The sequence below is a fragment of the Mustela lutreola genome, chromosome 8 (genome assembly GCF_030435805.1).
Source record: "Mustela lutreola isolate mMusLut2 chromosome 8, mMusLut2.pri, whole genome shotgun sequence".
NCBI lineage: Eukaryota > Metazoa > Chordata > Mammalia > Carnivora > Mustelidae > Mustela > Mustela lutreola.
The window spans coordinates 50,634,818-50,662,139 of NC_081297.1; the positions used below are offsets into that span (position 1 = coordinate 50,634,818).

The 27,322-nt window shown below is 39.9% G+C and overlaps 1 protein-coding gene across 3 annotated transcripts in view; it reads left to right on the top strand.

Moving 5' to 3' along the window:
- The window catches only part of SRGAP1 (SLIT-ROBO Rho GTPase activating protein 1), a 272,898-nt gene that overhangs the window by 197,239 nt on the left and 48,337 nt on the right, over positions 1–27,322 (top strand). For all 3 annotated transcript variants that reach the window (XR_009356614.1, XM_059184738.1, XM_059184740.1), the window contains exons 7-11: positions 5,633–5,854; positions 7,911–8,012; positions 17,419–17,616; positions 18,105–18,189; positions 26,706–26,733. Coding sequence is in view for 2 of the 3 variants with exons in the window: in XM_059184738.1 (XP_059040721.1) it covers positions 5,633–5,854; positions 7,911–8,012; positions 17,419–17,616; positions 18,105–18,189; positions 26,706–26,733 (635 nt within the window). In the remaining variant the exon portion in view is untranslated. The remainder of the gene's footprint in view (positions 1–5,632; positions 5,855–7,910; positions 8,013–17,418; positions 17,617–18,104; positions 18,190–26,705; positions 26,734–27,322) is intronic.

The window sequence follows — 27,322 nt, forward strand, 5'->3', positions numbered from 1 at the left end:
AGATGTCACCCCACTTCCAGTAACACCTTCTAATCAGTAATCCATTCTCTTCTCAAGCAGCCAGTCTATTAAGAAAGATAAACTAGACCTGTCAATCCCGACTTAAAACGCTCCAAAGGCCTACCGTTGTCTTTAGAATAATCTCTAAACTCTTCACCAAGACCCATGTCAACTGCCCACCTGCCACTCTTTGTGATGTGTTCCAGCTTCCTCCTTTAGTTACTGTGTTTTGGCTACATTGGCCTTTCCGTTCCCCAGACGCAGTAAGCTATTTCTTGGGCCTTTCTACTTTTTGTGTAGAACATCCTTCTAGAGCTTTGCCAGACAGAGCCCTTCTCTTCATTCATGTTGCACCCAGCTGCCCTATAAAAAGGAATAACACCCTTTCCCCCAGCACCCCCAGTTTTTCTGTCTTCTCCATAGCATCTACCAGCCAACCTGTTTGTTTGGGCTTGGTTTTATTTCTTCTCTCATCTCCTTTGTGACATGATTCAGAGTAGTTATAGAGATGTGGCCTGGGGAAGAACGCATCTGCTGGCAGCTCCTCTGAGAGAAGCGATTGCCGAAGGGAGTGGGAACAGCATTAGGCCACAGATGATTATTAGTCCTACTCATTGGCTTGGATATATGCAACCTCTGTTCTCCTCCTGTTTCCTACTTTGTATCCATTTCAGTGTACATTTTGACAGTTTTGTTGCACAAAAGAAACTCACAACAAGTTTGGCTGAATGTTGGTTCGTGGTTACTAAAGCAGCAGTGAGAATTAAATTGTTAGCTCTGCATGGACGATCAGGAACCCAGACATGAGAGCAGGTGTCTAAAGAAAGGATGCCGGTAGAATTTTAAACATCCAGTTTAGTCCCTTGAGATGCCCATCTCTCACAAAACAAGTTTGTGGTCTCTGAGATGAAGCACTTAATAGCTAGAGAGGAAAATAGTAAGGGACAGAGGTAATTTATTCAGAAGAAGTCAGCTTTCTCCATTTGCAGTAAAAGCTGTGAAGTTACCTATTTCTGGCCCTTGGAAAGCCTACCCATGGTTATGTGAAAGCTGTTTTTGCGGTTGTTTGCTTGGGTTGCACTATTATAGAAGAGACCCAAAACAAGGGGTAGATCAAGTCTTTACCCAATGTCCATGGCTCTGGAAGGGTCAAAGCCAAAGCTTAATGTAAAGCCAGAGATGGAACCCAGGACAAAAGATCATGGAAGCTTCTCAGATAATGGCAGGAATGATGAAGTTAAGAGGGAATACTGCCGCAGAAGAGTTCCCTCCCTTTCCATCCTCATGACAGCTGTTTACTTCCGTAGTCACATGGAGCTTGGGGCTGCCTTCCAGCCACTTCCACAGCTGCCCCGCACATGGCATTGGCTATTACTGTTGTGGAAGCACATGTGGGACTTGTTTCCATTGGAGTCCCATCATCTTCACTCCCATCTTGGACCAGCCTTCTACCCAGCAGGACTACTTATGTCATAAGAGTATATGCAAACAAATAAACAAAGGTCATCTCCCTGAACAACTATGATCATTTTTATGTGACTGAAAAACCACCAAAAATATTTCAGCTGCCCCACAGCCTTTGGAACAAGTCAAAGAATTTGTCACAGTCCTCAAAACCTGAATTTCATCTTTATTTTTGATAGGATTTGCAACCCTTTCGCCTAAAGAAGTTAGCTTACTGTGGCGATTTAGACTAATAACACCTAGTGAGATCTATCTTGGCAGCTGTTAGAATATTAAAAAACAAAACAAAACCAAAAAATGCCCTTCTACTTCCAATACTCTTTCCTTCCCCAGTTTTAATCCATAATTTTATGTACCCATTCAGTTTTTTATCCATTCGGAAGAGGACTGTTTTGTTTTCATAAAATATCTTATTGGTTTCTTATGTATTTTCATCATTAAATGCACTTGGGTTATAACTCAGCTCTGTGCAGAAGCTGGTCTTTCATACTGACATTAATAATTCATAACCTCCATAGAATTACTTTAGGCCTTTTAACCAAGTATCGTGAATCTTAACATAGCGAGTGTCATTTTAGCATCCAGTTCAGAGAAAAGACGATTCTGTGATAGCCTTGCTGTCCCAGGAGACCTTGAATAAAAATTTTATTCATGTTTCCTTTAAAAGTCCAGGACACTTGAAAAACCTAGAGCATAGAAAACATTGCATATCAGAAGTAACAGAATCATGCTAATTAAGTGGCTTTCCAGACTGATAAGCTCTGTAGGGATCAAAGATGGAAGTTGTCCATCAAGCTCATCACAGAAACCTCCACCTGGGGTATAGCATTCAAGTCCAGAAGACACCTAGGGGGCTCCCTGGACTGGCTACAAAGCCACATGCATACTTCTCCACACCCTATTAGGAAACCACCAGGGAAAGCAGCTACCTTGTTAGGTTCTGTGCCACCAAATCTACCTGGGTGACCTGAGTGTGGAGGCAGGCACAGGACTGTTGGGACTGTGACATTTACTCCCCAAAGAAGCAGCTCTTAGAAATTTGAAGAACAGAGTGATTTAAGTCCGGGAATAATAAAAACAGCCTGTGTTTTTTCCTACTTCAATTAGGTAGTTAGGGTTGAATTTCTTCCACCCCCCCCCCTTTTTCCTTTGTTCTTCCTCTCTTTCTTCCTTTCTAAGCTGAAAAGAGACTCATTTTAGAGGGGGGCCTTTTCTCTAGGTTGTTTCTTTCCTTAGTATTAATTTTCTATGTACTCCCATTGGGATCCAGTACTCATAAAATAAATCAGTTTATGTGATCTCCTTCATTTTTATCAAGCCAAACCTGTCTTCTTTTGGAGTAGTGGGGTGTTCTGAAGCACAAGTACATTTCAAAGAAACTAGGCCATTTCCTTTACCCATTCGTGTTTGCACAAGACGAGGTATTACTGGAAGGTGGAATGATTCAGGCCCTCTGTCGTATATAAAATGGCTACATGGAACCTTTATGAATTTTGAGGAGCAAATGAAATAAAAGAGGACTTTGCTCATCTGAGCCTAAAATTTTTTAATTAACTCGAAATTATTCTGTGTATGCAAGTGCAGCTGATTCCACTCAAAATGTACCAATGATGAGACTTCCATTTCACAATTGTATTTTGCTTGTATTTGTAATTGTGATAAGGCAGCTTCTTTCTGCTTTTTTAAATCAAATAATACTTACTCACCTTGATTCTCTTGCCCACTCTGAGAAATAGCACTCCCAGTGGACAGGGTTTGGGGATCTTTTTTTTTTTTTTTAAAGATTTTATTTATTTATTTGACAGACAGAGATCACAAGTAGGCAGAGAGGCAGGCAGAGAGAGAGAGAGGGAAGCAGGCTCCCTGCTGAGCAGAGAGCCCGATGCGGGACTCGATCCCAGGACCCTGAGATCATGACCCGAGCCAAAGGCAGCGGCTTAACCCACTGAGCCACCCAGGTGCCCCGTGGGATCTTTTTTTAATTGATGTTTTAGTGTGGTGCTTCTCAAACTTTAATGTGCATATAAACACCTATGGATTTTTTTTTTTTTTTAACTTCAGATTCTAATTCAGGAGGTCAGGGCTGAGGCCCAAGATTCTTCATTTCTAGCAAGTTCTAGGTGATGCTAATGGTCTACAGACCACACTTTGAATAGCAAGATTTTAGAATATCTCTATAGAAAAAGTCCCAAATTTAATAATTCTGAAATTGGAGGATGAGGGTAGAATTGAATCTGTGCCTTCTTAAAGGCCATTCTGATGGTTCCTGTCCTGGTCGGTGTGTCCTTTGTACTGAGATTACTTCCTTTGTGCCCCTCTACAATGTCTTAGCAGGAAAGTAATGAACAACTTATATGCAAATTCCTTGCAAATGGAGGTTGTGTTTTACTGTATTCCAGTCTTCATATTCCTGGAGCCTAGCAAATTTCCAGGTACCTAATAGATGGCCAATTAGTGGGTCGAACTGAATCAAATTGAATTGATTGAATTGCATTAGAACAATATAGGGATACCTTTATAGACCACTTCCTCTTTAAAAGATTTATATTATATCTATGTAGAAATGTAAAATTCTTTCAGTAATTTATAACTGACCAGTACCCAGAGTTCTATTATTTCAGTTATATTCTCTTAAAATGCAACATGAAAAAGATAAATGCAAATACAAATAAGAGGTAATGAAAATTTAAGAATCCCAAAATTCTATCTCCAGTGAAAGGACTTTGGCAGTCGTTTCTTATGAATTTTTTTCTAGGATAAGAAAGAAGACATTATTCCTGAACTTTTTTGGCAGATTCAAACCTGTTCTTCTCACTTCTGAAAGAGTACAGATTATTATGGAGTCCTCAGTAAATTATACAAATCCAAAATATCACAGTTATTGTGTTTACATCCTACAAAGATTTCAATTAATCATAGTCTCAATAAGCATGAACAAATTTAAATGCTATTTTTTTCATTATTTCCTTTCAGTATTTTGTTTTGCCTCTTTTATTTTTTGACAGGTTTCTTGAGATATTATTCATATACCATATAGTTCATTCATTAAAAAATCTGCAGTTGGCTTTTAGCATATTCAAATTTGTGTAGCCATCACCATGATCTATTACAGAACATTTTCATTACTCCAAAAAGAAATCCCATAACCCTTAGTCACCACCCTCCAGGTCCTCCATCCCCTAGCAACCACTAATCTACCTTCTATCTCTATAGATTTACCTATTCTGGACATTTCCTATAAGTGGAATCCTACAAGGTGTGGTCCCTGGGGGCTGGTTTCTTTCACTTAACATTTTGAGTTTCAAGGTTGATCCTACATGTCGTAGCATGTATCCTCACTCCCTTCTTGTTACGACCAGATAACATTTCATTTTGTTTACTTATTAATTGGACATTTAGATTGTTTCTGCTTTTCAGCTATTAGTAATAATGCTGTTATAAACACGCATGTACAAGTTTTTTTGTGTGAAAATTTGTTTTTATTTTCCTTGTATATATTACTAGGAATGGAACTGCCAAGTCATATGCTAACTCTGTGTTTCACTCTCTGATGAACTGCCAGACTTTTCCAAAGAGGCTACAATATTTCACATTCCCATTAGCAGCATATAAAAGATTCCAATTTCCCATATCCTCCTCAATGCCTGTTATCTGTCATCTTTATTAAAACCCTACTAGTGGGTGTGAAGTGGTTTTAATTTGCTTTTCCCTGAGGACTAATGATGTTGAGCATCATTCCATGTGCTTGTTGACCATTCGTATATAATTTTGGGGAAATGTCTGTCCAATTCCATTGCTCATTTTTTAGTTACACTATTTGTCTTTTCATTATTGAGTTGTAGGATTTATTTATATATTCTAAATACAAATTTTTTTAAATCAAATACATGGCTTACAAAAAATCTCCCATTCTGTGGGTTATCTTTTTACTTGATAGTGCCCTTGAAGCACAAAAGTCTTCAAATTTTATGAAATCTAATTTATTTTTTCTTTTTTTTTTTTACTTGTACTTTTGATGCCTTATCCAAGAAACCAATACCTAATGCAAGATCATGAAGGTTTACCCTATGTTTTCTTCTAAGAATTTTATAGTTGTTGCTGTCACGTGTAGCTCTTTGATCCATTTTGAGTTAATTTTTATATATGGTATTGTTTTATTTTTTTTAAGTGCTGTGATCTTGGCTACCATGCAAGTCTGAACAGAGCCCTGAGAACATATCTCTCTGCAGAGTATAATCTTGAAACTTCCAGACATGAAGGTTTAGACATTATTGAGAATGCAGTTGACAATTTGGAGCCCAGGAGCGATAAGCAGAGATTCATGGAGATGTACCCTGCCGCATTCTGTCCACCAATGAAATTCGAGTTTCAGTCTCACATGGGTGATGAGGTCAGTAATTGATTGTTTCAAAACTAATGAATTGTCCTTCATTATATTAGTTAGTTACTCTTCACCTGCTTCAACCTAAGAGTTGTCAGAATTCCCAGTTGTGTTCTCTCCCCTGCCTTTGTTTGGGATCTTAGCTAGTTATATCCTCAGATCAGCCACCACCACCTTCCCCTGCCCCATCCCACCCCATCCCCAGGTGCAATCACTTTTTAAAGCAAGGATCTAGCACTCAGATGCCCGCATTGGCCAACCCTATGGACAAACTCATTTGTAAGCACTACACTGTCTCAGGATAGTTAGTCCTTCCTCCACCTGTAGACATTCAGATCTAAATTCAAAAGGAAATATTTTGCTGGCCCAGTAGAATCTCTCTGAAGACTTCTGATAATCTTCATTTAAAGAATGATCATAATTAAAGAATCATTATAAGGAATCATTATTTAAAGAAAAATAATTATAAATGACAGGAGCATGGGAGAGAGGGAGGAAAATGCAGAACATGTTTTTTAAGACTCCAGTTGTCTCCAAACTGGTAAAATGAGCATTCGAAATGATATATCTCAGGTTCTTTATATGAATTTAGCTTTCTGTCTTATTTTACCCAGAGAAGAATATCCATCTAGGCTGTGTACGAGTGGCAGTGCTATATTTTATTGTCTGCAGCCAGGAAAGCAAGAAGAACCAATTAATGAGCAGGCTAGCTAGCACTTGGTCTTCCAGCTGTGAAAAACAATACTCATAGATTAAAAACTCAGTATTAGCTTATTGTGGTGACAGTGTGTTTTTAAAAATAGATATAATAGCAACGACAGATTCCTTTATTGTCATATTTTTTCTGAGACACCTAGTATTAAGATTTGTAAGATAGGCGTGTGCCTGCTGTATTTCTAACCCAATTTATATTTGCTTGATCTGATAGAGTAAATCACTCAATAAAAAATAGTAAGCAGTTTTTATGCAAAGAGCATGTGAATTTGAGAGGCAGGTGGCTTACCCCACCCAAAGTTATGTTTCCAAAACTAAAGGACTACTGTTATAATGTTTCAGTTATGGATATGTCAAACATAGAAGGATAAAATAGCACAGAGAAGTGATTGGGTTAGCAGTTTTTCATTTTGCTTTCTTTCCTTTTTTTTTTTTTTTACTATTATTATTTTTAATAAAGTGAGTCAGTTGCCCCTTTTTCTATGGCCGGTTCTGCCAGGGAGCAGCGGTCTCTGTAATGTTTTGGGGATTCCATAAAAGGAAACCCCCATGTGCCAAGAGCATTTCTGTGACAAGGAAAATGAAAAGAAACTTCATTTCTCGTACAATTTTAATATAACTAAATATAATATAATTAAAAGGCTCTAATTTTGACCTTAACCATTATTGAGATCAGAGCCAAAATATGTTTCTGCTACAGACTGCAAGAAGTAGCACTTCACATTCATGGTGAATCCCATGATTTGGCTGATACTGGTAAGGCAAGCCATGGTTGAAAGATGCTAATAGTGACATTTCCTGAGTCTTTACTCTATTCCAGGCAGTGTTCTAAGTACTCTGTACATGAGCTTATTTCATCCCTGCAAGGACCCCATGGTGTAGGAAATGTTAGTTTCCCCTTTTCACAGAGAAGGAAGCTGAGGGCGAGTAAGCTACCTCCATCCCCTCTGACTGCAGTCAGGCTCTGCCACCTCCCCTCCTTTTGCCTGTGTGGTTCACGTGGGTCCTCCTTTGCACTCTGCCCCGCAGTCATTCTGAATTCCACCAGTGAGACGTCAGCATCAGAGCTCCCTCTCCAGCAACTGGCCCATTCTTAGATCTCGAGAAGCTTCCCGCAGCTGCCGTCTTCCCCTGTGGTATCCAGGCCACACAGCTGCGCTCCACTTTCGCCACTCGTGTAGCAAGTCCGTATTTAACACCGAAGTTTTGAGGCAGCTCTTCGGGGTAAAGATGTCCCTGGAATCTAGAGGGGATCTGTGTGACTCAGGCAGCATCTAAGTAGGAAACCCATGCCTCTAGAGGCCAGCTCGATGGCCCTGTTGTAACTGTAGTTTCTGATTCCCCCGACCAGGTTTGTCAGGTCAGCGCCCAGCAGCCGGTCCAGGCAGAGCTCATGCTCAGGTACCAGCAGCTGCAGTCCCGACTGGCCACGCTCAAAATCGAGAATGAGGAGGTGAGCACGCTTTCTCCCCCACAAGTAATCTGATTCTAACGTGCACTGGAAGACGTTGTCACATGACCTAGGCATACTGAACATTCCCAACGCAATCTCTTCATCATGCATTTTCAGCTGGTTCCTAAAATACCCCTTGTCACAGATGAAGATTCTATAATATACCAGCAAAGTTTCTATATTATACCAGAGATGAAACCTTTACCAGGGATTCACTACATACACACGTAAACACACCTTTTCTTTTTAAATTTGTAATTTGTACTGAAAACAGTTCCCCTAAATGATCAAATTCAATATATGTGTCCAAGAATACACAATAGTGTGGAAATAAAACTTGACTGACATGTTAATTTAATCCTAACTTCTGAAATGAGTAATTTCTTTGCTTTTTTATATTATTTAGATTTTTGGTACTAAGCATGGCATTACTGATACAATAGTACAAAAATCATATTTTAAAAGCATATTTGAATGAGAATAGGAAACTGTTTATTTGCTGATATTAGAGGCTTTAGGTGAATAGAACATAAAATGTGGAGTAAATATATGTTGAGCCAGAAAGCAGTCATACAGTTCAGCTGCCTGTTTCTGAAATTAATTTAATTGGATCCATGATCTCCTTCAATAAAATATACCAAAAATGTTTCTAAGGCTCTCAGTCATCACCTATAAGAACCCAAATCAAACTCAAGATTGAAAGTTTACTTACTGGTCAATGTTTGCATAGCCTCGGGCATAATGGAATCTGTATTCTGATGATATTATCAGGAATCTCTCTTTCCATGATTTTGAAATTATATCTTCACATGTGCTTTCCCTCATCCCGGGATAGCCCAAACTACATGGTCCCTATAACTTGCTGTCTCACCCCAGCCCAGGGTCTTTATCTCTGAACTAGGATCCTTTATTGGCCTGACCTCAGTCATGGGTACTTTCCAGACCAGCCATTACATGCAAGAAGTGGAGCTCTTTCATGGATCAGCGTAGAGCCCTTTGACTGACAGCTCCAACAGAAATACGTAATTCTAGAGATAATTCCTGAAAGGAAGGAATGTGGGACAGAAAAAGAAAACAATAACAATAAGTCACCTTGAGGAAGTAAATTAACCAGAATGCACTTTTTTGGTACCCTCTTTTATTTTAATCCCATGGGATGTTGTGAACTCTATGAACATGTGTTTGGTTCTGTTAAAAAAAACAAACAGTGATGTGTTTCTAGACCAGTCTAGTTTGGTCAAAATCCATTGCAGCTTTCTGGCTTCCATTCTTTCTAGCAGAACCAAACCAGCCCTCTTCCACACATGTGTATTTAAGATGCAACCATGTGATTAAGACTTCAGTCGTTGTGTAAAGTCTCACAGATGAGCCTTTCCAAAGGAAAGCTATTGCTCTTCTGGAGGTGTTTTCGAGCTTAGGGTTTTGGCGAGGCATCACCAAACACTTGCCTGGTGCAGTTTACTGGATCCTAATAGATCTACAGTTTGTACATATAGTGAATTCCAATTTGTGTGTGTGTGTGTGTGTGTAGCCTTCTGCTGTTTTACTTGGAAACAGTCTTTAAACTCTAGGAAAATAATGTGTTCTACACAAGGTCAAAACTGGCAGCCCACAGACCTGTTTTGTTTGGCTCCCACAGTTTTGGCCTGTTGAAAATGAGCAAGTCTGGTGACTCTGACCTTGCATTGCCTCACGAAGGGAAGAGTGGATATATGAATTCTACTTTGCCATAGTCATTCAGCTCCCAATTTTCTTACATTGGACTCTTCCATTTCTGTTGCCTGTCTGGCCTCTGCAGGCCTTTGAGGTTTTGACCTTTAATGTATGCTCTTTGGGGCATATTGTAGAGAAGCATTGTCCTTATAAACTTGATTGGTGGCAAACAGTGCTTTCTGAGGGTTAAAAGCATTTCTCATAGAAACAAATGAATTAGATTGTCCTGACTTTTCCAGTGAGCATGACTGGTGGTTTATGATCGGTTGGATATGGGACTAATGCACTGTCATAGAATGGGATTCCCAACGAAAGGAAGATTTAAGTTGGATTTTTGACAATCAGTAGATTTCCATTGATAGAGAAGGAGGAAAAGTTGTTTCAGTGTATTTCAAAATGTCCTGGAAGAACCTTGATTTCCCAGAGGAATTTGGTCATCATCCAGGCTTATCCTTGAGGATAAGCCAAAGGTGAAGCTGAAGTCAGATGACAAGAGACTTTGGGAGCCAACTAAGGGATTTTGACACTGTTAGGCAGTTCATTTCAGTACAATAAATATTTGTTCATCAACTTCTACGCTCCACATATTTTGCAAGGTGTGGGGAGTACAGAGATGAATGTCACAGTTCGCATCTGTCTTGCATGAGAGCCAGACTATAACAAGTCATTTATATAATACAAAAAATAAGGGAGGTATCTTGGGAAGAAAACAGCAATCATTGCTGATTTAGAGTCCTTTATAGCGCTCTTCTTTACCATAAATAATTTGCCTCTGATCCTCCGCTGATAGAGGTCAGAAAATTGACACATTGCTCTCAAACCAAAATATACAATGAAAGAAGCATGTCTCTGCCTCTGCACAGACAGATACACATAAAGACCAAAATTCACTGGGAAAGAGTTCAGTTAACTAAAAATAATTACGACTTCTCTGTGAAAAGATAAAAGTTGAAAGAGAACTTCATCCAAGTTTACAAAAAGTGAGGACAGGGCAGCTAAATAGAACATGAATGTTTTCACCAAATCTTAAACAACTACACATAATGGGCATGATTTGAAACTGTGGGAAGCTGTTTCAGAAGGCAAATTCCATGCTAAAAACCTACACACCATGGATAAATTTTGTTTGCTCTAAAGTGCTTGATTTTTAAAAATTAGTAGCTGTCATTTCAAAAATTAGAAGTTTTTAAAATCTGTTTCCAGTTTCTAAACAATTAGAAAGCCTGATCATACTAGACCTGCATTTCTGCAGGAGGATATCTGGCTGGAGCTGAGATGCTGTGTTTAGACACAGAGCATGTGCTTCTTGTTTGCCATGCTCCCCACTCAGCCCACTTGCCTTATTTCCATTACTTCCTTGGCCCTTGAAGACATTTGAGTTTGCGGCACCGACCTTAGAACAAAGAGCAGTAAGCGTTTATGAAATGACCTCAGTATACTCGCACGTAGTAGAAGCTGAATGAAGCTTCAAAAAGGTTGTCATTGAATCTGGGGTGATTTATAATCAGATTATAAGAAACAGATTTATATTTATATTATAAACAGATTTATAATGGATTGTTGTCTCCTCACAACTTCACATTTGCCTATTTGGCCTTTTGAAATGAGCTTTCAGTTTCAGTGTGCTGCCTGCTCACATCACTGTACCTCACTCCTGATCATTTCAGCCTCCCATCGGCTGGCCGGCCAACACACGTTTATTAGTGCCCACTGTGGGTTGTACACATAGTCAGAGCAGAGCCTGCTGCCCACACAAGTTTACTTCCATTTTTTTTGTTTTCTTTTTCTTTTTTATAAGTTTGGCTTTTTTATTTAGAACATTAGTAAACATTCCTTTTAAAGACAACACTTTGAAAGCACCCTACAGCTAAATAATCACTGATATCTTTCTCACTATAAATATTCTCCACGTTTGTTTCCATCTAATGTTGCATGGTCTTGCACACATTCTTCACGTTTGCTTTTAATCTTTGTTACAGGGATTTCAGCTTGGGGTTCCTTCCCTCTGCTCCTTTCTTTCCAAGCTAGCTCTGGAGTGATTCCCCCAGAGCTGGGGGTCATCTTCACAGTTGGATTGATGAGCCTTCAAGGATGACTAGGACTGTGTAATGTTCATGGCACAGTGTCATAAAATAATGTGTGTGTTAGAGGTTGGCTTGTGTCCCCCCAAAATGTATATGTTGAAGTACTAACCCCAGTACTTTAGAATAGACCTTTATTTGAACACTAGGGTCTTCAGAGAGGTAAAGTGAGGTCATTCGAGTGGGCCTTCATCCAGTGTGATCAGCGTCCTTGTCAAAAAAGAAAGTTGGCCCACACAGACAGAGGAGGCCATGTGAAGAGACACGGAAGACGGCCGTCTGCAGGCCAAGGATGCGAGCCTGGAACAGACTTTCCCTCATGGCACTAGAGAGGAAGCAGCACTTTGCTCTCAGACTTTTGACCTGTAGGACAATGAACTGCAATCGTTGCGGCCCCCAGCATGTGGTACTTTGTTCTGGCAGCCCTGGGAAACGAATACAGTATGTTTAAAGAATAAAATCAAAACAACCGTTTTGTTTTTTCCAGTGATCATAATGTCCTGTGAGTAAAAGGGCCAAAGAGCTGGTCTGCAGCCGCCTACAAAAGTCACCTCTTGTCTGTCACTCATTTTGATTCTCAGCACATGGGCATTCCTCTCCAGTGCTGTACATTCTTCGGGTTTTTCATAAATGCCTTGTCATGTTTTTGGCCTCTCCTACCAAAGCTAACTGCGTTTTCCTGCTGCTAATAGGGAGTCATTACAAACCTCATATTAGCTGTTTCGTAGTTGCCTCATTATATTCCCTCCTTGTGGTTTATTAACATGACTTCTGTTTCAGAAGCTGGTGTTATTCTTCATCGAGAACATCCCATGGGTTAGTATGTAGTCCCAGCCATTCTGTCTGGTATTTTCTGTCACATTCTTTATGCTTCCTGACAATTCCAAATTTAACCATGACACTCTTGCTTCAAAGAAGAAAGTTAAGTAAAGGAAGAAAAACGGTGTTGTTGACAATGACAGGAATCACATGGCTGCTGCTGGTTCCACAGTTTGTGGGCCTGTTACTGTGGAAGCTGCTGGGTGTGGATCCTGTGTGGTCCCCTGGGAAATATACCGCCTTTAAGACCTGGGGCAGTAAGTCTGGTGCTGGGGCAAGGGTCCACTTCAGAGCCTGCAGTTGGTCCACAGATAGTCTGTTACCAGATGCTTGAATGGGTGTGACACCCACCAGTTTCCTGAACAGGTTCCTAACAGATAGGACTGGCTCTATACCCCAGCTGAAGGCAGCTGGCTCCGAGTCCCAGGCCCCCTCCAGGATGCATAGACAGACATGTCTCCCACCTGGAGCCAGGTTCCAGGGCCACTTCGAGATCTACAGATAGACTGAGGTCAGCAGGTCTGCCTCCAGGACCAGCACTGAGAAGTATGCCTTCTAACACGATACTGAACATGGAAGATTGCTCCATGACCAGGGCTGAGAAGGACTAGAACTACATCATGGGCTGCTGCACGGTTCACAGCTGGGACCAAGGTCAGCAGGCCTATTGAGGCACAAATAGATGTGACTCATCCTGGATCCCTTGGCAGGTAGTTCTGGTGACAGGACCAAAGCCAGATAGGACCATAACAGAATCCCCAGAGGGAGCTGGCTATTTCTGGGTCAGTAGCCAGGACCAGGGTTGGGAAGCCTCCCACCTGGGCCCAGGCCTACTTTCTCAACTTGGTTCTCCTCAGTCCTGGGCTCCACCAAGGTTTTACAATTCTTACCTGGATCCCAAAGCTCCCACAAATGCAATTTTGTCCGTGGATGGCCACCAGATTACTTGTGGGGCAGGGAAGAACATGTGCAGGGGAATCTCCTATTTTGCCATCTTGCTAATGTCACCTCTGGAGGGGTGAGTCTTGACTCAGCCTATAAATATATAATCATGACTTCCTTAAAGTAACCACTCACAGTATTTTTTTAATAACCTTTAATATTGATTTTTTTCCCCCAGTAATCTCTCTCCTTTGCATCGTGCACATCCCCAGCAATAATGACTAAGTCTGTTAATTTTCTTTGTACTTTTTTGTTTTATTGTATCACATGATCTCTTTTAGATCGGAACTAATACTGATTAGCATTAATTCTTCCCTAAACAGTATTTTGTTGATTAAAAAAAAAAGTAATTGAAACTATTTCTACTTCCTGTAATAATGAACTGAGTCATTCAGCTGATTATTTCACATTTCACTGTCCTGGACAAGATGTCTAGCCAAGCCTGAAGTCCACAGCACAGAGAACCATATGTTCCCAAAATGAAGAGCATCAAATATTTTGAACAAAAATATAACACGGTGATTTTGAACTATTAGTTCCCTGATTTGCTTGGAAAAATAAATAGACATTCTCCCTAGAAGATGATAGTCTCACCCTAACTTAAATAAATCTACCAAATAACTCTATCAACTTCAAATAACTCTACCAAAACATCTAGCAAACAGACATCAGATCAAAGAGATGCCCACAGGAACTACAAATATTGACATTATCAGAATGACATTATCAGAATGAAAGAGCCACTTATTGTGTTCAAGGAGCTAAAAGCCAAGCTTAGATTTCAGTAGGGAACATTAAAGTTTGAGAAGCACCACACTAAAACATAAACTATAAACAGTGAAATAACAGATTTTAAAGTGTACCATATAGAGATTCTAAAAGTGAGAACTACAATGTCCCAAGTTAACAAATCAGTGGATGGTTTTAACATCAGATTCGACACAGATGAAGAGTGAATTATGAAAGTGGAGGACAAATCAAAAGAAAATAATCAAAATGCAGCATGGAAAAACAAAAGATAGAAAATACAAAGAAAGGGACACCTGTGTAGTTCAGTCAGTCAAGCATCTGACTTAGGCTCATGTCGTGATCTCAGCGTCCTGGGATTGAGCCTTACACTGGGCTCCCCGCTCAGTGGGGAGTCTGCTTGCCCCCCCCCCCGCTACTCTACTCCCCACTCATGCATGGACTTGCTCACTCTCTTCCAAATAAATAAATAAAAATCTTTAAAAAAAATATTTGAAGAGAAGGGTAAGAGATGAAGAGAACACAGTGATGTTTGCCATACTAATGAAACTCCCAGAAAGGAAAACAATAGAAAAGGAGACAATATTTGCAGAGATAAAAGCTGAAAATTTATTAGAGTTTATGAAAAATATCGCACAATTCAAGAAGTCCAAAAAAATCCTGATAGAATAAATTTTTTAAATCCTTACAATAACACATCATGGTAAAACCTATAGTTTAGGGGCTGGTGGCTCAGTTGGTTGAGCATCTGCCTTTGACTCAGATCATGATCTGAGGTCCTGGGATTGAGCCCAATTCAGGCTCCCTACTCAGCAGGGAGTCTGCTTCTCCTTCTCCCTCGGCACCTCCCCTCTGCTTATGCTCTCTTTCAAATAAATTTTTAAAAATTTTTTTAATGTAGAAAACTTTAAAAGCAGCTGGAGAAGCAAGCAAAGTAGCAGTGGACTCACAGCAAACGTCTCATCAACAGGAGCATAGAAGCAAGAAAATGTAGTTCTTATCTTCAGTGTATTGAAAGAAAATAAACTACCAACCAGGAAAAAATACTTTCATAAATGAAAGTGAAATAGAAGACATTTTCTAGTCAACAAAAAAAGAGTTCACCACCAGCAGACTCATGCTAAAAGGAATAAAGGCAGGGAGTACTCTTAAAAATATAAGGAAAGGTGGGGCACCTGGGTGGCTCAGTCATTAACCATATATCTTCAGCTCAGGTCATGATCCCAGGAATCCCTGGGATCAAGGCCTGTGTTGAGCTCCCTACTCCACGGGAAGCCTGCTTCTCCATCTCCCACTTCCCCTGCTTGTGTTTCCTCTCTCGCTGTGTCTCTGTCAAATAAATTTAAATAATCTAAAAATATACATACACACACACACACACACACATATAAGGAAAGGAGGTCAAATAATGTAACATATATGGATAAAGCATAATAAATACTGACTATATTTAACTAATAAATACTAACTATATATGTTTTTAAATATATGTTAATATTTATGTACAAATTTTATTATAATACATTATAAACTAGCATATAAATAAGGAGAAGTAAATGAAGTTAAAGTGCTCTAAATTCTGTACTTTGGGAGAAGGATAAAGCTATTGATTTACACTAGACTTTGATAAGCAAAGGTAAACTCTGACCTAATTGTGCAAGGTAAATGTAGAAGACAAAATCTCCTAGAAGATAACATAGAAGAGTATCTTTATGACTCTGAGATAGGGAAATATTTCTTAAATAGGACACAAAAAGTACTAATCATAAAGGAAGAGATCGATAAATTGATTACATTAAAAGAGACAGTTTATCTAGATTCTAGAGTGAAAAGCCAGAGCAGAGTGGGAAAAAGATATTCATAGTACCTGTAACTAACAAAAGGCTCATATCCATAGCTACAAATAAATAAGAGAAAGACTTATAACCCAGTGGAAAATTGAGCAGGAGATTTAAACAAACTATTTGCAAGAGAGGGAATCCAAATTATCATAAACGTATTATAATGAGCTCAATCTTGGGCATCAGAGAAATGCATATTAAAACCACAATAAGATACCACTACACACGCAACACAATGGTTTAAATTTTATAAGCTGATAATGCCAACACTTCATGCGGAGTAGCAGGAACTCTCTTACTGTTCTAGTGGGAATACAATAATTTTGGAAAACTGTCATGTATGCTAGACGTGTGTTCATGGCAGTATTATTCTCAGTGACCCAAAACTAGAAATCAGTCATCTATCAACAGTAAAAGGGATGAATTACGATGTATTCCTGCAATGAATATTCAGCATGCACCAATGAAATACTATACTCTCAAGAAATGAATAAATCTTACTACATAAAGTTGAACAACAGAAGCAAGACAAAAATCATACATGCTATAGGATTCCATGTGTATGAAGTACAAAAAGGCTCAAACTAATACATGATGTTAGCATTCAGGATAATGGCTACTTTGGGGGACGAAAAAGGGGCTTGTGGTAATTGGGAGAAGCACAAAGGTATTTGTAGGGGACTTGTGTCTTGATCTGAGTGGTGGTCACATAAGTATGTGATCACTCTGGTCATTCATCAAGCAGTACACTTATGGTGTGTATATTTCTTGTGTGTATTTAATTTCCAATTTTAGAAGGTTACTTTAAAAAATGTAACTGAGGGGTGCTTGGGTGGCTCAGTGGGTTGGGCCTCTGCCTTCGGGTCAGCTCATGATCTCAGGGTCCTGGGTTTGAGCCCTGCATTGGGCTCTCTGCTCGGCGGGGAGCCTGCTTCCTCCTCTCTCTCTCTGCCTGCCTCTCTGCCTGCTTGTGATCTCTGTCTGTCAAATAAATATATAAAATCTTAAAAAAAAAATGTAACTGAGAGAGTACCCAGTGATACATGAGACTTAAAGGATCCAAATACGCAGAAATATACTCTAGAGAATGTCTCTGAAGAGAACCTCTCTTTACATTGGTGGTAGTGGGTGTTGTTTTCCTATCTCTCTCCTCTTCTTGGGGCAGGGCCTATGTCTTCGCCTCCGCCTGACAGAATAGATTCTTACTGAGTGTGGGATTCATGAAATCGTGTGGTAACAGGAGAAATGTGTTCCTGTCCCCAGGTGAAAAAAACGACCGAAGCCACCTTGCAGACCATACAAGATATGGTCACCATAGAGGACTACGATGTCTCTGAATGCTTCCAGCATAGCCGCTCCACAGAGTCTGTGAAGTCTACAGTCTCTGAGACCTACCTGAGTAAGCCCAGCATCGCCAAGAGAAGAGCAAACCAGCAGGAGACAGAGCAGTTCTACTTCATGGTGCGTCTGTCGCTTCCCAGCCACCTTTGGGCCTCAGAGCTGGGGTCCCCAAACAAGCATCTAGAGTTGGATTGGAATCACCTGGGTTCTTTATTAAAATACGGACTCCTGTCTGTCCTCAGAGTTGCCGATTCTGTTGATCTGAGATAGGATGTGGGAGTTAGTACTTTTGTAAAAGTTCCTCAGAATTAAAGAGGACTGCTCTAAGACCACTTTTAAACTGTAACGTACATACGTGTCCCCAGGAGGGCTTGTAACCTTGTGGGTTCTGGTTTCAACAGGTCTGGGGAAGAAGGGATCCAGAAGACTGCATCCCTGATAGGTTCCCAGATGATGGCGGGTGATGCTGGTCTGTGTCAGACTGCCCTCAGAGTAGCAAGGTTCTAGAATCTAGCAGATAAAAGTGGCTGGATTTTAAGCATCCCGTGGAAAATCCCTTGACATGATATACATTTTTTAAAGCTAAAAACGAATCTTTCCTTTTGCAGAAACTCAGAGAATATTTGGAAGGTAGTAATCTCATCACAAAGCTTCAAGCCAAACATGACTTGTTGCAGAGGACCCTTGGAGAAGGTCAGTTACTTGAAGCAGACAGGGAGGGTGACATGGATTTTGTCCTGTGTCACGTTGCCATTCCGTGAAGAGTGCGAGTTGTGGGTTTGTGTTTTGAGAAGCAGAGAACATTGCTTGTTTAGATTGGGCTTTTGCTAGAACTGTAATAATCAAGTTCTCCCAGCAATTTTCCTCACAAGCTTGGTGCTAACCTTGAGGAAGAATAGTGAAAGCTGGGGAGGGCTGAAAAGCCAGCACAGAGGTCCTGAGGAGCGCTCTGCCCAGCCTGGGGCTCCTAACACCTGGTGCTCCTAACACCTGATGCTCCTGACGGGAGAAGACTGGGCAGGGCTGCACCTGCTGACCACCCAGCCCCTTCTTCCTCACCCTCTGGGAACCTGTCCGGCCTTCCAGCTCCATCCCCTTTGTTGTAGGGGCCAGTATTTGTTCTCACATCTAATGCCTTCCTGGACTCCAGCAACCCGTTAAACCCGTTTGGGCGATTTTTTTTTCCCCTTTCTGTAGACATTGATTTCACTTGAGAAAAAAAATCTAAGGAAGTATAGTGCTGTAGCTAATAATAATAACAAAAAACAATAATAGTTGTCCCTTCCATAAGGCTTTCTCTGTGCTAAACTATTGTTCTAAACTACATATTGAGCTGGGCTGTAAATTTCCCCATTTTTACAGATGAGGAAAAACTATGGGGAAGAAAGGATTATAGGCAAAAGGGACTATTTAAATGTTAACTCTCTTTTCATCTTCTTAAAATTTAAAAGGAAAAAAATAAATACAAGCAAATTCCCTTTTTTAAGTGCCTCGTAGTCTGTAACTTTATCTTTTATTCACACTAGACCTTGCCAGAAGTTATAAAAGTGAAAGAATACAGATGGGAGTGGGGGATGGAGGGGACTGAGGTGTGTAACTCAGGCCAAAAAGAGATTGCTGCTCTTTGACCTCAACTCTTGCCCCCTACCATTCTAGAACCTTCCTAGGACAAGGTGATTTTTTTCATCACCTTATCTCCTGGTGTCCTTCAAAGGACACATTACCCTCAGGGAATGAGTACTTGGAGAAAGGTCATCATGACCTAAGGCTCCATGTATTACAATTAGGATGCCAGATTCCAAGATAAAAGGCTGATATCATTTAGAAAAAGAATTAACATTTAAACTACTCGAAAGTGTCTTGTGAAATAAAATAACCAAACACAATATGTGAACTTTCATTTGATTTTGAATCAAAAAAGCAAGTTACAAAAGGCATTTTAAGGACAACTGGGGAAATTTAAATATAGACAGACTGTATATTAAATGACATTATTGAATTCATTTTCTAAGATATGACAGTGATGGTGTTATTATGAAGAAGGTTCCTATTCTTAAGAAATGTTTGCTAAGGAGCGCATGGGTGGCTCAGTCTGTTAAGCGTCTGCCTTTAGCTCAGGTCATGATCCAGTCCCTCAGTGGGGAGCCTGCTTCTCTCTCTCCCTCTGCCTGCTGCTCCCCCTGCTTGTGCACTCTCTCTCTCTGTCAAATAAATAAATAAAAGTCCTTTTTTAAAAAGTGGCAATATTAAGAAAATGAAAATCAAAATTGAATTTAAAAGAAAAAGAAATGTTTGCTAAGTGCATATATCTGCAAGTTATTTTCAATCAATGCAGAAGAAATGATACAAAAGGAGAGAAGGAAAGAGAAGGAAATAAGGCCAGTGTGGCAAAATGTTAATAGTTGGGAAATCTCAGTGAAGGGTGGCCCTGTACAAGGCTTTCAGCTCTTCTATAACGGAGGTTGGAACTTTTTTTTAAAAAGCCCTTTTTTTTTTCTTTGAATAGTTGTGTTACCTCAGCAATCATGTCCCAGTTTGTTTGTTTTTTTTTTCTTTTTCCTTTCATAGTATCATGTAAGATCATTTTTTCCACCTACCACAAAATGCCTGATATTTCAGTGATGCCCCCAAGGTCAGTTGCCAGTTACCAAAGCATAAATTATTGTTAAGTGTTTTGATGAATGCTTACAGGCACAGAGTCCTTCCCTACAGGACTGGACACTACTTTAGAAATCGTGAGTTGGAGGCAATTAAGTGGTGGGTGAATTCATTCTTGGCCTGCATGCGGACACATGTGTTAATTCACTTGGGGTCACATTCTGAAACTTTTATGATACTCATTCTACATAGATTCTCTGATGTCTCCTGGAGTGAAAGCCCCAGCGGTTCATACTATTTTACGTGGCATGATTGGAAAGGGCTATATTTTAGCCGGCTTACCGAATCCATAAGCCAGAGTCCATCGTTAGCTGCTGTTTTGTACCTCGTGAACTCTGCCGGGATTTCTTTATCTTGGGATTTCTCTCAGTGGGTTTCTCTTGTATCATAGCAACACAAGCTGGGTTCCAGGGTACCAGGCCTTCACCAGGTTGCATTTATTCAGGAACTGGATGGTTCCCATCAGACACACTAGCCTCTGCCCACACGCCGCAGACCTTCTACTCCCCGGCCCTGCCCCACGTGCAGTCTTGGCAGCACACCACACCACTGCCTGGGCTTCATGCTGGCGGCTTTGCCCAGAGAAACCCTGAGCCTGAGCCTGCCCCCATCTTTTAGCTTGACCATTGTGGGCCTCCTGGCTTCCGTGCAAGCCCTGTTCGAGTTAATAGGCTTATACTAAAGGAGGCGAGGAGAGTTAATGGTCCCTGCCCTACAATGAGATAATCCAATGGGGAGTCCTTATGAAGGAGCTCAAGTCTGGGCTTGGTGAAATAAGGTTAGTAGCACAGGATTCGATGGTGCGTTTGGGGACAGTCGTGACTTTTTATATAGAAATCACAGCTCTGAATTATACCAGACTCACTGCTGCAAAAGCTGCCTTCGTAGTAAAACAAATAGGGCCTAACCCAGGGATTTAGCAGTTGATTGTAGACAGCTGAAACTGTAACTACAGACATGTGTTTGGCCTGTCTTGCTGCTTGCCTTTGGCAGCCGACCAGAGGCACGGTCAGTCCTTTGATTTACGACACTGTGAAGCCGCTCATGGGGGCTCTTAAAGGTGCACTGTCAAGATTCAGAATTCCACAACTTTGACAACTGCCGAAATGAAAAGAAATACATAATGAGTCGTTCAGACCAAAGTCATCACCTTCTTCGTCATCCTTCAGCAGCACCGTTACAGCCTTCTGTGATGTCATTTGTTTTTCACCCAGAAAATTTACACCAACACAGTAAATGAGATCTATATCCGTAAAACTGAGGCATGGAAAGTGTTTTTTCCTTTTAGGAAGGAGCCTTCGTGTTCACACTGGCTTCTTTATGTGCAACATTTGGAGTTAAAGGGGGTGTACATATCAGTGCAGTTTTCGCCAAACACAGACAATCTGACACCGGAAGCTGAGTTCCATGTTAGGTTGTTTCTAGACCTGGGTGTGCGGTTTCCCACAAAGGAACTAAATGGCTTATCCTCTTTGAATCCATTGTCTGTCTTTGAGTAGGAGCACAAACACCCTTTCGAAAGAGAAGCTGATTGTGAATTGTTATGTTTTTTTAGAAAAGCAATGCATTCTTAAGGAAGAAAAAAAGGCTGAAAAGTAATGTCAGAGTCCTTATCAGTCATTCTTTAGGGACCCTATTCCCACTGCCTCTGTCCAGATGGAGCTGGGCACATATTAAATATTTCATCTAGTTGGGGTTTTTTTTTTGGTTTTGTTTTTTTATCTCAGATTGCCACAACATGGTATTTTGGTTTTCCCTTTTAGTCTGTGGTGGTAAAATACACTGGGGAGATGTAACATGGGTGTTTAAGGGGGTAGGAGAAGAATAAATGAAACAAGATGGGATTGGGAGGGATACAAACCATAAGTGACTCTTAATCTCACAAAACAAACTGAGGGTTGCTGGGGAGAGGGGGTTTGGGAGAGGGGGGGTGGGGTTATGGACACTGGGGAGGGTATGTGCTATGGTGAGTGCTGTGAAGTGTGTAAACCTGGCAATTCACAGACCTGTACCCCTGGGGATAAAAATACATTATATGTTTATAAAAAAAATAATTAAAAAAAGAAACACACACACACAAATACACTGGAGTGTGAAAAATAATTCACTTCTTTATTCTCAAGTGAAATGATCGGAGTAGTCAAAGTAGGTGTTTGTAGCAAGAACAAGATAATCCTGGGTCATGGGTCATTTTGTGCCTCCATATGACTTATATTGTGGGATGGGGAGGGGAGTGAGGGAAGAAATTGTTGTTTTTAATAATTAAATAGCCTTCCAGAGAAAGTGATTGAAATCTAATCCTCAAACCACTGGAAGCTTTCACATTTCTCTGGGAAGCAGATTCTTCTAAGCTTGTGTGTTATTGATCTATTAATGATGATACTGATTAAAAAATAAAACCTCATTCATCAGTTGAGGCGCACTCTGTACTATTAGCTGAACAAAACAATGGATGTGGTGGTGGCGGTTATACCATGAATGATAGTTCTCGAGAAGCTTGCTCTTGGTTCATTAATCAAAATGTATCTTTGATAGGTTTTTAATTTTTTATCTCATACTGTTAACCATGGATGGATGGAGCAAAATGATTTTAAGCCATTTAATATATGATCTCTTTCTAAAATCTAGAGAATCTTTGCTTGGGATATTTTAACAAGAGTAGCAAAACTTCAAAGATACAGAAGACATTTCATTTTGAAGGCGTTATTAGTGTCTTTATCATTGAATTGCTTGAAAGTGATTAATGCATTATCCAGTTTAATTTTGTAGATACTTTAAATTTTTATTTTATTTATTTTTTAAAGATTTTATTTTTAGGTAGTCTCTATACCCAACATGGGGCACAAACTTCCAACCCCAAGATCAAGAGTGGCGCATACTACTGACCAAGCCAGCCAGGCCCCCCAGGACTTTAAAATTTTAACTTAATATGTGTTATATAATTTAGTACATCTTGGCATTTTGTGTTTGATTTTAGCCATATGGAGGAGATAGAAGCAGAAGCCATAATCCCTATTTTTCTTTTATGATTTTCAAGGTATTTTCTGGGGAATAAGACACATTTTTACGATATATTACTTGGGAGCTCAGGTCTAGAATTAAAACAAACCTGATCAAAATAGCATCAACATTTTTCACAGAACTAGAACAACAAAACCTAAAATTAGTGTGGAACCATGGAAGGCTCCATAGCCAGAGGAATGCTGAAAAAGAAAAACAAAGCTGGTGGCATCACAATCCCAGACTTCAAGCTCTATTACAAAGCTGTAATCATCAAAACAGTATGGTTCTGGCACAAAAACAGACACATAGATCATTGGAGCAGAATAGAGAATCCAGAAATGGACCCACAACTATATGGTCAACTCATCTTCAACAAAGGAAAGAATGTCCAATGGAAAAATTCTCTTCAACAAATGGTGTTGGGAAAATTGGATGGCAACATGCAGAAGAATGCAACTGGACCACCTTCTCACACCAGACAAAAAAATAAATTCAAAGTCGATGAAAGACCTCAATTTGAGACAGGAGACCATCAAAATCCTTAAGAACAACACAAGCAGCAACCTCTTTGACCTTGACTGCAGCAACTTCTTGCTAGACGTCTCTGGAGGCAAGGGAAACAAAACCAAAAATGAATTGTTGGGACTTATTCAGGATGAAATGCTTCTGCACAGCAAAGGAAACAATCAACAAAACTAAAAAGCAACCTAGGAATAGGAGAAGATATTCGCAAATGACACATCAGATAAAGGGCTAGTATCTAGAATCTATAAAGAACCCATCAAAATCAATACCCCCAAAATAAATAGTCCAGTTAAGAAATGGGCAGAAGACATAACCAGACATCTCTCCAAAGAAGACATACAAAAGGCCAACAGACACATGAAAAAGTGCTCCATGTCACTGGGCATCAGGAAAATACAAATCAAAACCACAGTGAGATACCACCTCACACCAGTCAGAATGGATAAAATTAACAAGTCAGGAAATAGCAGGTGTTAGTAAGGATGCAGAGAAAGGGGAACACTTTTGTACTGTTGGTGGGAATGCACACTGGTGCATCCACTCTGGAAAACAGTATGGAGGTTCCTCAAAAAGTTAAGAAGAGAGCTACCCAGTGACTCAGAAATTGCACTATTATTTATTTATCCAAAGGATACAAAAATGTTGATTTGAAGGGGCACATGCTCCCCAGTGTTTATAGCAGCATTATCAACAATAGCCCAGTTATTTTATTGGGAAAGAACCCAAATGCCCATCAACTGATGAATGGATAAAGAAGGTGTGGCTTATATATATGCAATAGAATATTACTCAGCCATCAAAAAGAATGAAAACCTGCCATTTGCAACAACACAGATGGACCTAGAGGGTATTATGCTAAGCAAAATAAAGTCAGTCAAAGAGACAAATATCATCTGATTTTACTCATATGTGGAATTTAAGAAACAAAGCAAATGAACATAGGGGAAGGAAAGGAAAGATAAAATAAGATAAAAACAGAGAGGAGGGCAAACTATAGGAGACTCTTACCTATAGAGAACAAAGTGAGGGTTGCTGGAGGGAAGGTGATCAGGGTGATGGGCTAAATGGGTGATGGGCATTAAGGAGGACACTTGTTGGGGTGACTCCTGGGTGTTAATTGTGAGTGATGAATCACTAAATTCTACTCCTGAAACCAGTATTTCACCATATGTTAACTAACTTGAATTTAAATTTAAAAAATAAAAAAGATTTGTAAATGTGTGGGGGGAGGGGGAACAAACCCAGATCCTAGGGCCAGATGCATCACATACTAACTGTTTGACCTTGAGCAAGTCACAGTCCCTTGCCTCCTAAATGCTTGGTCTCTTCCATAAAATCAAAATAACATTACCTGCTTCCCAAGGTTTTGTGAATATTGTGAGTTAATATGTAGAAGGTGCCTAGAACAGTGTCTAATAAGTATCGGACATCATTGTTGTTTGTGTTGTTAGTAGTATATTTGACGTCATACTTCTGTGATAATAAAGTTTGTAGCATGACAGAATACAGTACAGCACAAACCTGCTAGTTTCTCTGTCCTCAACCTTTCGCTCATTTTCCTGACTCCCTGTGCATGATCTTAGCTAGGTCCCATGGCCCCAGAACAACCTAAATGGTGGTAACCATCAAATCTTAATCTCCAGCCCTGTCTTGTGTCTGTGCTTTAACCCTGTCCAGCCAGCTTCCTGCCGAAGGATATCCCAGAAGACACCACTTTCTAGCAGACCATCTCTCATACTTAAGAACAGCTAGAAATTATTCTGGGGTTCTCTGTCCACCTTCTACTTTTCTTGTCCCTCAAAATAGCAAAAGGCCAAAAGAGGGAAGAGAGTTCGAGTTAAAAAATCGATAGAACTGGGTTCTATTTTTTAAATATTTTTCCCCTTTCCTCCCACCCCCCACTTCAAGTCAGGGCCCAGCATGGCTTCTAGTAGACCTACAGAGGCCTGAGTCTGGGCTAAGGAAGGTATTCTCTGGCATTAACTGTCACCTCCACCCCTTTTACAAATAGAGCATTAATCAAATCCTTCTTTACTTGCACTTCAAAAGCAGATAATAGAGTAAAAGACTCTGTTGCCTGGGAAGGTGCATTCAACATTTCCAGCAAGACCACTCTCTCTACAAATGTTATCCTGGCCTTCTGCGAATCGGAATCACTGCACTATGATGGGATGGGATGGGTGTACCTGTTTGTGCTGCAATGTGACCTTTCTCTGGTAGCTGTAGCTTCAGGCTGTTTCAGAAACAGGTCAAACTGTTTGTTTATTTGCAAACAAACCGGTGAAATGGTTCCCTCTTGCACACCCCTCCCACAGTTCCACCGGAAACATGAGAAAGAGCAGACAGCAACCACAGGCCCCCTTCTCACTTGGAATTAGCACAGATTGTAGGAGCACAACAGAAATGCAGAGCCGGTGTTTAAAACAAGCCAAGAAAGCCTGAATATACAAGAAACTCTTGTTGTAGGTGGCAGGGAACTTTGAAAGGCTATTACCTTACAGGTTGTAGAATGTAGCATAATTTAATGTCCTTAATATCTGCCAGTGTCATTTCTGATTATAAATGCAACTTCTCACCTTACTATATATTATAGAAAGAACACCAACTTAATATAAAGGAAATTGAGTTTCCCCACCCTAATTTGACCACCTTCTAACCCAAGTATCAGTCAAGACAGAGGAAATAACTAATATTCGAACCTTGGATGTATTTTATCTGTATTTCTTTGTTAACCTTAGTTAAGATCAAGCAGCTGTTCCATGTTTCCTGAGTAACAAATATCCCTTCCTCAAATTGCCAAGTGAAACATTTTTCTCCAATCTATAGGATTTATTACATTTTAAGTATAGGTTTTATGAAATGTTTACTTCAAATTATTTGTCTCTTATGATATGCTATCCTCGTGCTTTCCACCATAAAATGTGTAAGTTATTACAAACTCAGCATCTTAAAGTAAGGGACAGGTTACCAAGTGCATTCCACGGATTCCATTCCATTTACTTTTTTTTTTTTTTTCCCTGCAGGTCATAGAGCTGAGTATATGACTACAAGGTAGGAAAATATTTTATCACAACTCTATTTCTCATCCTTTTTTTCTTTCCCCTTAACAACAAGCAACCATTCAGTGCTGCAAGAATGAACCAATTTTGTTAATGAACATGGTAGATCATTTTGACTCAATAGACAATAGTAACATGAAATCTTTGGGGTTCTCACAAAACCAGATTTGCTCCAGCAGATCTGAGGGTTTCCCAGTGTAATTGTAAAGCTCTTTAATGGTAGACTGCTTCAGAAAGACCTAAATCGAATGGGCTTGGTTTATCTAATCCAAAATACTTTCAGTTTCTAGAAATAGTCTGATTTGATCATTTAATTTAACAAGCAACGTTATGTGCATATCTACTGTGTTAGTAAATAGAAAGCATGATCAGTTATTTTCTGCTCCTACTTTTCCTTATGTCATATAGAACTTAGAACTGTACCAATACTTGGGATTTTAGCTGCTTACCCCTTTTTGGTTCACTTTAAAGATTTAAGTTTGTTTTTTATTTTTTTATTTTTTTTTTTTAAGATTTACTTATTTATTTATTTATTTATTTGACTGACAGAGATCACAGGTAGGCAGAGAGGCGGGCGGGGG